The sequence below is a fragment of the Puma concolor genome, chromosome E2, assembly GCF_028749965.1.
Source record: "Puma concolor isolate L17-30 chromosome E2, mPumCon1.1.hap2, whole genome shotgun sequence".
Lineage (NCBI taxonomy): Eukaryota > Metazoa > Chordata > Mammalia > Carnivora > Felidae > Puma > Puma concolor.
Genome location: NC_141681.1, coordinates 54,085,620 through 54,099,659, shown reverse-complemented (window position 1 = coordinate 54,099,659; position 14,040 = coordinate 54,085,620). Strand labels below are relative to the sequence as shown.

The 14,040-nt window shown below is 53.8% G+C and overlaps 2 protein-coding genes across 8 annotated transcripts; one reads left to right on the top strand and one right to left on the bottom strand.

Moving 5' to 3' along the window:
- Nucleotides 1-23: 23 nt before the first annotated feature.
- Nucleotides 24-8,270, top strand: TULP2 (TUB like protein 2). 5 transcript variants are annotated; one of them, XM_086690330.1, is made up of 13 exons: nt 24-173; nt 887-919; nt 1,572-1,623; nt 2,030-2,156; nt 2,773-2,910; nt 3,161-3,277; nt 4,312-4,364; nt 5,057-5,365; nt 6,269-6,381; nt 7,115-7,229; nt 7,314-7,412; nt 7,653-7,824; nt 8,111-8,270. In XM_086690330.1, the coding sequence occupies exons 1-13, from the start codon at nt 73-75 to the stop codon at nt 8,242-8,244; spliced, it is 1,563 nt and encodes a 520-aa protein (XP_086546456.1). In that variant the 5' UTR covers nt 24-72; the 3' UTR covers nt 8,245-8,270. The 5 variants fall into 5 exon arrangements, with proteins under 5 accessions (XP_086546456.1, XP_086546459.1, XP_086546455.1 ...); XM_086690329.1 differs by having other exon boundaries at nt 42-173; nt 4,240-4,364; XM_086690331.1 differs by lacking the exon at nt 24-173 and adding an exon at nt 238-605 and having other exon boundaries at nt 4,240-4,364.
- Nucleotides 8,271-10,436: 2,166 nt separating this feature from the next.
- On the bottom strand, nt 10,437-13,929 carry PPP1R15A (protein phosphatase 1 regulatory subunit 15A). 3 transcript variants are annotated; one of them, XM_086690328.1, is made up of 4 exons: nt 13,702-13,929; nt 11,774-12,962; nt 11,303-11,641; nt 10,437-10,869 (listed from the first exon to the last, which is right to left on the bottom strand). In XM_086690328.1, the coding sequence occupies exons 2-4, from the start codon at nt 12,956-12,958 to the stop codon at nt 10,522-10,524; spliced, it is 1,872 nt and encodes a 623-aa protein (XP_086546454.1). In that variant the 5' UTR covers nt 12,959-12,962; nt 13,702-13,929; the 3' UTR covers nt 10,437-10,521. The 3 variants fall into 3 exon arrangements, with proteins under 3 accessions (XP_086546454.1, XP_086546453.1, XP_025770422.2); XM_086690327.1 differs by having other exon boundaries at nt 11,303-12,967; XM_025914637.2 differs by having other exon boundaries at nt 11,303-12,962.
- Nucleotides 13,930-14,040: the final 111 nt, after the last annotated feature.

Genomic DNA, 14,040 nt, shown 5'->3' with positions numbered 1-14,040 from the left:
ATTTCCTGCCTTTTAGGCGAAAGGAAAGCGGAGGATTTCAAAGAGAACTACATTTCAAAGGGCAGGAGGAAAATGAGGCCACTTCCGCGGGCCTCTCGGCCCCTTCGCCTCATGGCTGTTGTAGTTTTCCCATTTATTTTTCCCCCTAGGAAGTGGCTGCGAGTTACAGATAGGTCGGTAGCTGTTGGCACAGGTCATATTCTAAGTTTTAGCATATAAGCCGAGAGAGAGAGAGAGAGAGAGAGAGACCCTGCGATGCTGTCTAGGGTCCCTTTAAGGAGCACCTGCATGCCCTTCCAATTCAGAACCCCTGGAGCAGGGTTGCCCGGCTGCAGCTGGAGGCCAGGGTTCATTGCTTTGTTGGAAGTGGAGTGTGGTGGGCCAGGAGGGAGGGGATTAGGGCAGGTCCCAGTGGGAATCCCCGTCCCTCCCTCTGAGCCCTCTTTCTTTGCCTGCTTACTTCCCAGAGACCCAGAGAGTAGGTCCCCAGCTAAAAAGAGGGTCAGGTATGTTTAGAAATTGGCCGGAGAGGCAAGGTATGGAAGCGTGAATGTGAAAAGCTTCTCTGCAGGCAGGAGGAGAGGAATTTCCACGATTCCAGGCAGGTGGGTGCCGGAGGCCTGGGGTCACTGAGGGTCGAGTGTTGGGGGTCCAGGGTCCTAAGTTCCCATGCCTGGGTATAGAAGAGTTAGCTATTTGGGGGAGAGAAAACCAGATTCCTGTGCCCCTGAAAGTAACGAAAGCTGGAAACAGGCTGCTGGGTCCCTGGAATTCCGGCTGTCTGGGTCCAGGAGAAAAATTTAAAGCATAAGATCAGGTGTTGGAGGGCAGAACATCCACTGGGATGTTGGATCTGTGTCCTGACGCCTCACTCTTGCTTCTCCAGGATGTCTCAGGAGAATGACACATGGACGAAAGAGTGAGTGGGGAGAACAGGATGGGGAGAGCAGGCATGGAAATGAGGGCTCAGGAGGAACTCAGAGTTTGATAATGCCCACACCCATTTAACTCTGGCTTCTTTTTTTTTTTTTTTTAAATGTTTTTTTCTTTCAACGTTTATTTATTTTTGGGACAGAGAGAGACAGAGCATGAACGGGGGAGGGGCAGAGAGAGAGGGAGACACAGAATCGGAAACAGGCTCCAGGCTCTGAGCCATCAGCCCAGAGCCTGACGGCCTGATGCGGGGCTCGAACTCCCGGACCGCGAGATCGTGACCTGGCTGAAGTCGGACGCTTAACCGACTGCGCCACCCAGGCGCCCCTAACTCTGGCTTCTTAACCTTGTTGGTGGATCCGGCACCATCAGTCTAGCAGTAAGGGGCAGGGGCCTGGACTCCTGAGTCCTGACAAGGAAGGGCTCGGGGTCTCTGACTCCTGGATTCCAGACAGGCCAGTGCTGGGAAAAAAGAGTTTCAGAACTCTTCTGTGACCTCACAGAGTGCTCAGCACCCTAAGTTGGGCCTGGAGACGGAAGGGAAGGAGAGGCTCTTGGGCAGTTGGGGGGCGGGGAGGGGAAAAGTGGGGGGAGGTGTTGCCCTGCATGTTGTCACCATGAGCCTGCACCTCTCTCAGGTTGCTGGGGGATGAGCTGACCGCCATGAGGCTGCAGAAGCTGGAACAGCAGGTACTATGCGCGGGAGTCCTGCCAGCCCCTCTTCCGTCTTCCATAGCTTCCAGGAACACCACCCCCAGGACTTGCTCTGGGACTCCTGGCCCTCTTTGTCTCCCTCCAAGCCTCAAGTCTGCAATCGGGAAATGAGAAAATAGGAAGTTGGGCTTCTAAAGAAGCAAACCTTGGTGATGAGAGTCCAAAATTTCTAAAGAACTAAGGTTCTGGAGGGCAGGCCTGCTAGGGTCCTGGGGGAAGAGGGGATTGGGTGCGAGGACTGCTGGATCTGAGGAAGGAGGGACTGAGAGCCTGGACTCTCCCTCCCATGCATGCCTCCCCTTGCCCCGGGCCCTCTTTCACCCCCGTCTTCCGGTCTGGTTCCTGGTCGCCACCCCCTCACCCCCTTTTCCCACTCCTGCAGCGGCGGCTTTTTGAGAAGAAGCAGCGGCGGAAGCGCCAAGAGCCCCTCATGGTTCAGGCCAATCCCGACGCTTCCCTGCGACCCCGGCGACCATGGAGGCGGAAGGAGCGCCTCGCAGGGGACCGCGGTGAGGAAAAGTTCCCAGTGTCGGGCAGGAGCCTAGGCCTAGAGGGAGGGGTCTGCGGGAATTTGGGACGGGGCCTAAAGGGCTCAGGGTGGAAGGGCGGGATGGAGTCCAGAAGAGCCCAGCGCAGGCCCCTTGGGGGCCCAGGAGCAGGACCCGTGTGAGCTCAGCGGCGGGATAGCCAGAGCGCGGGGCAGGGCCGGGTACAACTGGAGAGTGGGGCCGGAGAGAATCCTTTGATTGGGCTTCTTGGAGCTCTGGGGCGGGGCTTGAGGGAGCTGCGGGGGCGGGCCCTGGAAAAGCCCTAGGGACTTGATTCGGGAGCGCCTGAAGGCTGGAATTAACAAAGCCTGGGGGGCGGGGCCTGGATAATTTAGACACACGTCCTGGAGAGACTGAGAGCCCCCTGTGGGATTGTGTGCCCGCGCTGAGTCCGCAACAATTTAGCCGGAGAGCTGTGCTTGCTTGAGCCTTAGGACGGAGTTAGCGTTCTGAATGGGTCTCAGGGGTTTGGGTGGTCAATCAGAGACAGTGCCTGGGAGTCTGTGAGGAAGCAGCCCTGCGCAGAGGACGGAAGTTTGTACATCGTGTTAATGGGATCCGCTGCACCTTCTCCCAGGCCTTGGGAACCCTTTCCTCCAGGAGAACATGCCAGAGGCACATCTGTGCTCTGGCCTCCACAGTGCCCTGGGCTTCACGATCTGCGGTGGAGATGGCAGCGGCGAGTGTGACCCACTGGTTTCGCCGACAAAAGCAGGTAATCTCGAGTCCTTGGACCTGCCTATATCCTAGAACTACACTCCCTCAGAATTCAGGACTCTGGAACCTTTCTCTCCAAAGGAGCCAGGAGTCCAGTCCACTCTGGGCTCTGTCATTCCTCACAGCAAGGAGTCTAGGTCCTGAAACTCCTTCTTCTCCAACACTCAGGAATCTGAATCTACCGGCCCCCTCCCCTGCCCAGCCCAGCCATCCTTGTCTCTAGTCTTTCTCCTTCTCCTGGCTTCCAGATAGTTCCGATCTGGAGTTGGAGGAAGTGTCCATGGAGGATATTCCTGTTTCTCCACCTCCTTACAAAGAGCCTCCCGGGATTCGACGCAGGGGTTGGCCAGCCCTCCAACGACCTGGTAATTTCAGGGACACTGGGTGAAATCCTCTTCCCTTTTTTGTAACAGCATTATTGAAATACATTTCACATACCATACAATTCATGCATTTAAAGTTTACCATTCCATGGTTTTTAGTATATTTACAGAGATGAGCAGCCATCACCACATTCAATTGTAGAACATTATCATTGTCCCAAAAGAAACCCTGTACCTTTTAGCAGTGACACCCTCCTCCCCAACACACACACCTCATTTCTCCAGCCCCAGGCAAACACTAATCTGCTATCTCTTTAGATCTTCCTATTCTGGACGTTTCATTTAAATAGAATAATATAGTATATGAACTGTGGCTTCTTTTACTTAGCATATTTTTAATGTTCACTTTTGTTGTAGCATTATCAGTACGTCATTACTTTTTATTTCTTGATGATATCGTATGACAATTCCTTCTGTTCTTATAGACCAATGATTCAATATGACCAATTGATTCGTATGACCAATGATTCAACAACAGGACTCCTTTTGAAAAAAATTTTAATGTTTGTTTACTTATTTTGAGAGAGACAGAGAGAGCAGGGAAGGGGCAGAGAAAGAGGGAGGCACAGAATCTGAAGCAGTCTCCAGGCTCTGAGCTGTCAGCAGAGTCCAACGCAGGGCTCCAACCCATGAACCTCGAGATCATGACCTGAGCCGAAGTCGGAGGCTTCACTGACTGAGCCACCCAGGCGCCCCAATAACAGAACTTTTAATTATCGTCCCAAACTTCATTCCTCCGCTCCATTTTAGCTCCTAGTCTCTCTCATGTGGTCTTTGGGAGAAGGGAAATGGAGGACTTTAACCCCTCTCTATTCTTAGATCCAGGGATCTAGAGACTTCTCAGTCAGTGTAGGTACCCATGTACATGGGGGAGAAGGAAGATCTGGCAAGTGTGAGGAGTCATACAAAGAGGCCAGGAACCCAGGATATCTGGCCTTTTCCAGGTGACCTTGTCCCAAGTTCCTGGGACCCGGGTGTCCTGAGCCAGCCTTCTTCTGGCTTCTTCCACCCCTTAGGGGCCAATGCACAGGAAGAGAGCAAATTCCAGGATGTTGGAGACGAATATGAGGTACCCAGTCCAGGACCAAACCCTGGAATGAATGGTGACGGGGGACATGGAGACTTGTTAGCAGGCGGGCTAACCTGGGACTCTAGAGTGGGTGGGTGTAAAACTCTGCAGCCCAATCAGAGGCCCTTTTTACTGGTGGGCGGAACCTGTTATGATTGGTCTAGTAGTTTCTGTCTGTGTGTACCATTTATGAAATCAATCTAGAGGACTTAAATTTATGTAAGCACATACATTAAAATCCAGCCCACCAAAAAGTAGCGAGCTTTGGAGAGAAAGGGTGAAACAGTGATAGGGAAAAACTAGTTGGCACTCGCTCTGGTATTGATGAAAGTAAGTTAAATAGTTTCAAGTGGGTCGCTCTGGGCCATATTATGTTATCTAGACCGAATCAACACTGGTTTTAGTTGAAGGGACGGTGCTTTCAAAGGGATTCTCCAAGCGGTAGGTGGAGTGGCCGTGGCTTCAGCGGGACGTTATTAGTGGTTAGTGGTAACCAATGAGGACTTGGCTGGGTGGGCCCCTTGGAGGTACTGGCCAATCAGCAGGTGACCGGGATGTTTGGCCAATAGGCAGAAGACATGGTTGAGGGAGGGCGTAACCCTGAGCTGGCGTGGCCAATCAGTAGTTGACAAGCCTGGGGTGGGGGCGGGTCTCAGCTCTGTCCCCTAACTTGAATTTGGCGTGTGGGCTAGGACAAGCACCCGGAAGAGAAGAAAGAGGAGTCGGAGTCTACAGTGAACTCCCCAGGAGCTGCCGAAGAGGAGGTGTCGGAGGACCCGGAAGGCGAGAAAGACGCAGACAGCAGTGATGTAGGAAGCTTGTCCTGCTCGCCAACCCGCGCCCTAGGCCCTCGACTGGGAGAAGACATGGAAGCGTATGTCCTGCGGCCAGCGCTGCGCGGCCGCATAGTGCAGTGCCGCATCAGCCGCGACAAGCGCGGCGTAGACAAGGGCATGTTCCCTTTCTACCATCTCTACCTGGAGGCGGCCGAAGGGCGGAAGGTGCGGTCTGACAGCCTCTGGAACGAGCTCCACCTCCCAGGGACAAGCCCCGCCCCTTTCTGAGCCTTGTCGAGACTTAAACGATTCCAGGCCTTGCTCGTCTTTGAGCTGGGACTTGTGAACTCCAACGCCAAGCCCCGCCCTTCACAGAACTTTCTGTGAAAGTCTCCTTTCTCAGTGGCCTTAACCAACCTCATTACTAGGCTTCGTCCCCTCTTGAGATAAGCCTGCCTTTCTCAAAGTCTCAGCCTTGGTCTCAAAGTCTCAAAGTCTCTTTGAGTCTCAAAGTCTCAGCCTCCAAAACTCCACCCCTTACATACCCTCTCAAGGTATTGGCCCCATTGTGTTTGGCCCCTCAAAGAGCCTTCTTATCTATCAGGCCCCACCCATGCCTGGGATAAACCCGGCCCCTCAGGAACCAAGCCCCTCCCCCAGAGCCAGACCATGTCCCTCTCAAGCTGGCCAGGTCCCCCTCAGCGTGGTGGTCTCTCTTCAAAGTACTCTCCCTAAAAGAGGCCATTTCCCTTCTGGGTAGTGCCAGACTTGCTCTTCCCCGGTGAAATGCCTACCAAAGTCCTGCAGTGTTCCACTTGAGGCTCTTCCCTATTCTCCAAAGCGGCCCAGCCTGGCCACAGTTGGGCTGCCCTCTGCCTGGGCTCAGCCCTGACCCAAGTCCCAGTTGCGGAACGGATGAGGGGGAGATATTAAGATGTGAAGCGCCGCTTCCGGACCTAGCAGATGACTTCGTTCAGAGAGAACCACATCTCCCAGCAAGGCTTGAGATATTTATTGCTCCATTACCCTCTCCTCTGTCACGGGGACGTGGTGTTTCCTTGTCTTAGACCCCTGCCCCTAGCCGGATACCAGAAATCAATCCCGATGGGCTGTTTTTCCTATCCACAGCACTTCCTCCTGGCTGGACGCAAGAGAAAAAGGAGCAAAACCTCTAATTACCTCATTTCCCTGGACCCCACAGACCTGTCTCGGGATGGGGACAACTTTGTGGGCAAAGTCAGGTGGGCAGAGCCCTGATATGTGTGAGAAACGGGGGCGGGGGAGGGGCGGCGTCAGGGGAGAAGGGCAAGTGAACTACATTTCCCAGAAGGCCACAGAGCACAAGCTCCACCTGTTCAAGGACCTTTTGTCTTAGACTGATGGCTTCTGTTATTTCTTCACGTGGTAGCCCCAGGGTGGTTGGGAATAGGAGAACTAAGGGCTTTGGAGCAGAGGTTGACATTTAGGACAAGTTCTGGGGCTGCCTGGGTGGCTCAGTCTGTTAGGCCCTGGACTCTTGATTTCGGCTCAGGTCATGATCCCATGGTTGGTGAGATCTAGCGCTGAGTCAGGCTCTGTGCTGACAGTGTGAAGCCTGCTTGGGATTCTCTCTCTCAAAATAAATAAGTAAACTTAAAAAAAAAAAAAACAAAAAACAACCATTTGACTTCTGGAGAGGCAAGGGGGGGTGGGACTCCTAAGTTCCTGTGGGAGAGGGCTGTAATGTATGGATGTAATGTAATGCATGCATTCTTGAATCTCTGGGGGAAGAAGGTTCCAGAAGGCCAAGGCAGGAGGCTAAAAGTCATGGCTTATCAAAGAAACAAAGGGGCTGGGACTGTGGATACATGGAACACAAAACTTAAATCTCAAGCAGAGGGTTAACGGGAAGAGTTGATGACATGGGAAAGCACTCAAAGTACAGCAAAACAGTAATTATTATTTTTGCTCTGACCACCCCCCCTCCTGGAGCAGATCTAATGTCCTGGGCACCAAGTTCACCATCTTTGACAATGGAGTGAACCCTGAAAGGAAGAATTTTGTCCCGGAGACCACTCGGATCAGAGAGGAGCTGGGGGCTGTGTGCTATGTGAGTTTCCTGGAGACAAGAGAGAACGAAGCAGGGCGGTGGGGAGGAGAAAGAGCCAGGCCAACTGGAGCATAATTCCCACAGGAGACCAACGTCTTGGGATTCCGAGGGCCCCGGAAAATGACTGTGATCATTCCGGGAATCGATGACCAGAACCAGAGACTCCGCGTCCAGCCACAAAACGTGAGTTGGCTAAGGCTGAGACTGTCTGGGTCAGTGGGAGAGGAAGGTCTGGGTGACTGGCCATAGGTCCTAAGGGAGAAGGGGGCCCATGGCTTGCAGAAGGTCATATGTGAAGCCAGAAGGACTTTGTTAGACTTCTATGTTTCCCAGAGAAGAGAGACTAGAGACTCAAAAATCTGCATCTGGAGGAAAAAGGCCCATTGGTGGTAGGTTAAACAACCCCCCTACTTTATCTTCTAGGAGCAGGAGTCACTACTGTGTCGCCTCCAACGGGGAGCTAGCCAGGGATTGGTCCTGCTACAAAACAAAGCCCCTTGGTGGAGCTACAGGAGCGGCGCCTACGTACTCAATTTTCACGGTCGAGTCACTCGGGCCTCAGTCAAGAACTTCCAGATCGTGCATCCGGATGACCGTGAGCTCCTAAGAACTGTTTTACCTGGGCGGGGGGGTAAGGGGAGGTTGGAGGGTGGCATGAGCCGACAAGAACTACATCTCCCATCAGCATTTGAGCGTTTGTCTAGGCTGGGCCGAGTCCATGCTGTTGCAAAGCCTGTTGGGAAATGCAGTTTTTTAAACGGCCCTGGGTTTCTGGGCTTAGCAGGTGCGCCGCCCAGCCTTTGTGTAGTTCTGGAAGCTCAGAGGACCTCGGAAGGGAATTGAGGGGTGGGGCTGGGCTTAGATCCTGACTTCCTCCTCAGCCGATGCCCTCGTGCTCCAGTTCGGCCGCGTGGCCCCAGACACGTTCACCATGGACTTCTGCTTCCCGCTTTGCCCCCTCCAAGCCTTTGCCATCTGCTTGTCCAGTTTCGATGGAAAGCTGGCGTGTGAGTAATCCAATGAAATACCATACCCTCGTCAGCTTCTGTTGCCTGCTCATTGGGGGAAAGGCCCCAGTGCGCCTTCTTTTGCACCACCTTACTATTAACACCTCGTACGCTGCCTGGGTGCCCAGTTGTGTGATTCAGGGAGTGGGCTTTTCAGCAGCACCTGCTTTCCCGGGACTCAGAGTCGTGGGAGATGGGTCTTAAACAACAAAAAATCAAAACGCATCTTAAGAATCACGAGGACCGATTCTGGAATCGCCAGAGGGGGTCGGGGGTGGAACATCAGGCGGGTAGGCATAGCTTATACAAAGGTCTCAAAGTGGAAGGAGACTTGATTGGCTTGGGAATATGAAAACCTGGGGAAGCAATGGAGAGGGGGCAGGGCCCGATGCTGGACAAAGGACAGGATGTTTGGGCCATTCTTCTTTGAACTGTTGAACAGATCTGAGGTCAGAAAAGACTTCTGAGTTGGAGGCAAACTTGAATTCAAGACATGCATGGGTGAGAGAGTAATTACAATACTGGCTAACACCTGTATAACATTTTGTTATTTGGGGGCGCCTGGGTGGCTCAGTCGGTTAAGCCTCCGACTTCGGCTCAGGTCATGATCTCATGGTTTGTGGGTTCAAGCCCCGCGTCGGGCTCTGTGCTAACAGCTCAGAGCCGTGGAGCCTGTATCAGATTCTGTGTGTCCCTCTCTCTCTCTGACCCTCCCCCGTTCGTGCTCTATCTTTCTCTGTCTCAAAAATAAATAAACGTTAAAAAATAAAGCTCAAAAAAATTTTGTTATTTGGCAAGGATTATTTTTGCCAGTTTTTTTTAAATTTATTTTTTACCTTTTTAATGTTTATTTGAGAGAGAACACGTGTGAGCAGGGGAGGGGCAGAGAGAGGGAGAAAAAGGATCCAAAGCCGACCCTGCACCCAAAGGAAACAGCCCGATGCGGGGCTCGAACTCACAAAACGTGAGATCATGACGAGCCGAGGTCAGATGCTTAAGCAACTGAGCCACCCAGGCGCCCCAATTTTTATTTACTTATGTTTTAAGTTTATCTATTGTTTTGAGAGAGAGCACAAGCAGAGGAGGGGCAGAGTGGGAGGGAGAGAATCCCAAGCAGGCTCCATTGCCAGCACAGAGCCCAACATGGGGCTCAGTCTTCTGAACCACGAGATCATGACCTGAGCTGAGTCATTTGCTTAACCAACTGAGTCAGCCAGGCACCCCTGGCAAGGATTGTTTTACATATGAACATCTTGGGGTGTCTGGCTGGCTCAGTCATGAGAGGGTATGACTCTTGATCTCAAGGTTGAGTTCAAGGCACACATTGGGTGCAGGAATTACTTAAAATCACTCAGTAAGAACTCCTTTGGGGCCTTACAATCCTGTAACATATGTGCTACTGTTAGTCACAATCTCTGGAACAGGGCTTATAAATATGAAATTGGACAGCTGGGAGCCTCAAGCAATTCACCATTTAAATGGCCAATAGGAGGATGGGTATATTCCGGGGAGGCATGGAGGACTAGAAATGAACCCCCCCTCCCATTTTTTTGAACGTTTATTTATTTTTGAGAGAGAGAGAGCGTGAGTGGGAGAGAGGCAGAGAGAGAGGGAGGCAGAATCCAAAACAGGCTCCTGGCTCCGAGCCATCAGTACAGAGCCTGACACGGGGCTTGAACTCACAAACCGTGAGATCGTGACCTGAGCCAAAGTCAGATGCTTTACCCACTGAGCCACCCAGGTGCCCCTGAACCCTTGTTTTTTTGTTTTTTTGAGATTACTGAGTCCAGCTCCTAGCCCCCCTTGGGGAGATAACTGTCCCAAGTTTATTTGAGAGAGAGAGAGAACGGGTGGGGTAAAGGCAGAGAGAGGGGACAGAAGATCCGAAGCAGGCTCCATGCCAACACCAGAGAGCCCGATGCGGGGCTTGAACTCACCAACAGGGAGATCATGACCTGAGCTGAAATCAGACTTACCTGGCTGAGCCACCCAGGCGCCCCTGTCCCAAGTTTAATAAAATTTAGGCAGAGGCCAAAGAAAAATTAACAAGACCCACCAGCCCTTAGTTCAAAAGCCTCAGGACAAGAAGCAAATTTGAGTGATGATGGGAAATACAGTTTATTCTCTATTGAGTACTCTCCTTTATCTCGAGGGTAGTGGAGATTGTCAGTTCAGACACACACAGTGGCAGGGACATTGCTTGCTACAAATCACAAAGTTTTATTTCTTATATAAAACAATATACAAAAAATAAATAATTAATATAAACATGAAACTACATGATCTTAGCCACGCCTCCCACTGAGGTCCAAGCCGGGAGACAGGGACAGAGGGGCGAAGGGAGATGCCGTAACAGGGCTCAAGGCTGTGGCCTGGACAGAGGACAATGGTAAGATCTGGGTAGGAGCAGGTGTGGCGGCCAGAGGAGGCGTAGGGTTCCCAAAGCGTGCCCAGGCCCTGGCCCGGGCAGCAGGAGTGAGACAGGGGCCCAGCTGCTCCTGGGCCTGAGCAATGCGACGGGCGAAGCGACTTCGATCTCGGGCTAGCTGCTCCCAGGGTCCCCGGCGGGCGGCCCGGGCTGGTCCTGCCCAGACAGCCAGGAGATGGACAGAGACCTTCTCAGAGAAGCGTACCTGAAGGGGGACCAGCACAGACACAAGACGCACATGTCCACAGGGAGAGGGGCGGGGGGAAGGGACCGGGAAAAGAGAGAGAGAACCAAACAAAAGTTAGTTACACAAGAATGCTTGTGATCTGGTTAGTCACCTGCTAGCCATTCACCCACCAGATCCGGCCCCCTGCAGATGGAGGCGGTTGGTTCCCTGATGCTGACAATGAACCACAGCTGCCCCCTCTCCTCACAGGGGCCCAGCCTCTTGCAAAGGATTGCGTTACCGTGAACACAGCCCTCCCAGCGGAGTTCACATGCAACCCTCTGCAACACACAGGGGACCCAGAAGTTGGGGCGTTCAGCCCCTCCCCCGCCCCAGCCCAGGAGCTCCAGGAAGGAAGATAAGAGTTCCAGCCCCTCCCTAAGACTGGAGAACTTGAGCCCTCAGCACCCACCTTTCTGGCCTTTACGGGAGGCTCAGGGTCAGGATGCCGGGTGGGGGTTTCCGTGGACTTAAGTCGCCTCTGCAGTCGGATGGGTAGCCGAGGGGGAGCCCAGGGAGGTGGTGGCCTTTCTCCAGGTAAATAGATGGCCACTCGGAAGGGGCGGGGCTCAGCTTCTCCCTGCTGCTTAGCAACTTCCCTTCCTTCTGTGTCCTCTCCCGGCCGATACATCCAGCCCCTGAGGAGGGCGCTCTGAGCCTGAAGGGAGGGACTCAGCGCTGAGTCAGTGGCTTCTGAGTCATCATCCTCCTCATTCTCATCTTCCTCTTCTGTGTCCTCTCCTGGCCGATAAACCCAGGCCCTTAAGAAGGTACCTGTTGGGGGGACAGAAGAAGAAGCCTCAGCTTCTCCCTCCTCCTCAGCTGCTCCTGAGTCACTGAACTCCTCTTCCTCCTCATCCTCCGTGTCCTCTCCTGGCCGATACACCCAACCCCTGATGAAAGGATTTGTGGATGGGATGGAAGAGGGACCCTCAGCTTCTCCCTCCTCCTCAGCTGCTCCCGAGTCACTGGATTCATCTTCCTCCTCCTCCTCCTCCTCCTCCGTGTCCTCTCCTGGCCGGTACACCCAACCCCTGAAGAAAGTATTTGTGGATGGGATGGAAGAGGGACCCTCAGCTTCTCCCTCCTCCTCAGCTGCTCCCGAGTCACTGGATTCATCTTCCTCCTCCTCCTCCGTGTCCTCTCCTGGCCGGTACACCCAGGCCCTGACGAAGGCATTTGTGGATGGGATGGAAGAGGGACCCTCAGCTTCTCCCTCCTCCTCAGCTGCTCCCGAGTCACTGAATTCATCTTCCTCCTCCTCAGACTCCTCTCCTGAACCATGCTCCCAGGCCCTAGCGTGAAAGCCTGAAGATGAGGGGAAAATGGAGCTCTTTGTGGCTTCTTTATTTTCTGTTCTTCTTTCCTCTGTCGCTTGACCCTCTTCCTCCCCAGCACGATACCCCCGAGCTTTAGGCTTGGATCCTGGAGACAAAGGAAAAGCAGGTGCTCTGGCAGCTTCTTTCTTTATAGCTCCTCCTTCCTCTTCCTCCTCCCCTGGACAACACTCCCAGGGTGATGGAGGAAAAGAGAAAAACGTGACCATTTCAGTTTCAGCAGCTCCTCCTTCCTCAGACTTCTCCTCTCCAGGAGGGTCCTGCAGGGCTCTTACTGGAAGGGTAGGGGAGAGGGGAGCAGGCTGGCCACCTACAAAGTCACTTGCTTGCTCTTGAGGGACACTGGTTGTTTGCTCCCCACCATCCTCTTCATCACCATCATCTGAAAGTCCCCAGGCTTCAAGGAGAGAACTACTGGCTTTTAGATCGTGGCAGGCCCCCCGGAATGCGTCTCCATCGTCCTCAACTGCTCCACCGTCTCCAGTCTCCCCTGGAAAGTGCCTGCCCTCCGGGGCACAATGGATGCCCACAAAAGTCTGAGCCGCTCCCTCCAGACCAGCTTCTCCTTGATCGGCTCTGGCTACTGGTTCCAACAGCCAGGGTTCTGGAGGTCCTGGGCCCCTCAGGTGGCTCCAGGCCCTGCTGAGAAGGCCCATCAGCGGGGACAGGAGGAAAAAGGGGTGGGTACCCCTCCAGGGGGCAGACTGATGGGGCGCTTGGCCTGGGGCCATCTGTCTGTGCTGGGACAAAAGGAAACAAAGCTCAGAAGCCATTTAGGGGAGAGCATCATGGGATGACTGTGAGTCACAGCCATGGAAATAGTGACACAAACAGCAACGTGAGAGTCCCTCCCCCACATTCCTTTCTGAGCCCTGCCACTCCCTTCTCCAGCAGAGGTAGACGGTTCCCACCTCCTCCCCACCTCCGTTCTCTCAATACCCAGGAGTCTGAGTCCCCACTTCTCTCATTTTTCTTAGGCCCAAGAGTCCAAGCCCCCCCAGCCTCTTCTCTCAGACTAAGAAGGCTCAGTTTCCAGAACTGAGAATACAGGGTCTCTACTTGCTTCCCTTGGGGACAAGGTCCTAGCCCCTGCTTCTCTTATCCATCCTGAGGACTGACATATCGGGCCCTCAAGACCTTCCTCCCTCTGAGACTCAAACGTTCCGACCCCCTGCATGGTTCCATCACTGGGGATCCAGGAGTCTGGCTTCCAGAGCCCTCCTCCCGCCAGGCTCCAGGCTCCCAATCCTTTCTCCTTCCTAAGTCCGAGCCCTGGAGTCCGTCCTGGCCGCACCTGTTCCCAGACGCAAGAGTTCAGGCTCCCAGGCCACCCTTCCTCGGAACTCACGAGTCCCGGCCTCGAACCCTCCCGTCTACGTACCTAGAAGTCCAAACTCCCTCTTTATTACTGACCCGGAGTCTGATTCCCAGCCCTCAACCCCTCAGGGCCCTGGCGTTCCGACCCCTCACTCACCGACTCCGGGCTGCGCGTCACCCTGGGGGCAGGAGGGCCGGCTCGGGCTGCCACAAGCGATCGCGGATCTGGATGGCTCGGGAAGCCAGCGCGTTCATCTCGCCCTCCGGTGTCGGGCTCTGGGACTCACGTTGTCACCGGCTACTGCAATCGCTGTCGCTGCAAAGGAGATCTGGCGTCCGGCAGGTACATGAGCTTGATCCACAGCTAAGCTTCTGAGAACTGACGCAGCCCGCAAGGCTTTTATAATCCGACGCGACCGGGCGTGCAGACGTCACGGAGAGGCGGGGTTTCGAAATCTAGTCGTAAGGGGTGGGTAAAGGAAAGTTGGAATTCTCG

Bases quoted from the DNA above. Each gene is read 5' to 3' on its own strand.
- TULP2 (XM_086690329.1), top strand. From the start codon at position 73: ATGAGGCCACTTCCGCGGGCCTCTCGGCCCCTTCGCCTCATGGCTGTT. The intron at 920-1,571 runs GTGAGTGGGGAG...CACCTCTCTCAG, and splicing joins AATGACACATGGACGAAAGA to GTTGCTGGGGGATGAGCTGA. The intron at 7,825-8,110 runs GTGAGCTCCTAA...CTTCCTCCTCAG, and splicing joins GATCGTGCATCCGGATGACC to CCGATGCCCTCGTGCTCCAG.
- PPP1R15A (XM_086690327.1), bottom strand. From the start codon at position 12,958: ATGGCCCCAGGCCAAGCGCCCCATCAGTCTGCCCCCTGGAGGGGTACC. The intron at 10,870-11,302 runs GTGGGTGCTGAG...GTCCCCCTTCAG, and splicing joins CTCCCGTAAAGGCCAGAAAG to GTACGCTTCTCTGAGAAGGT.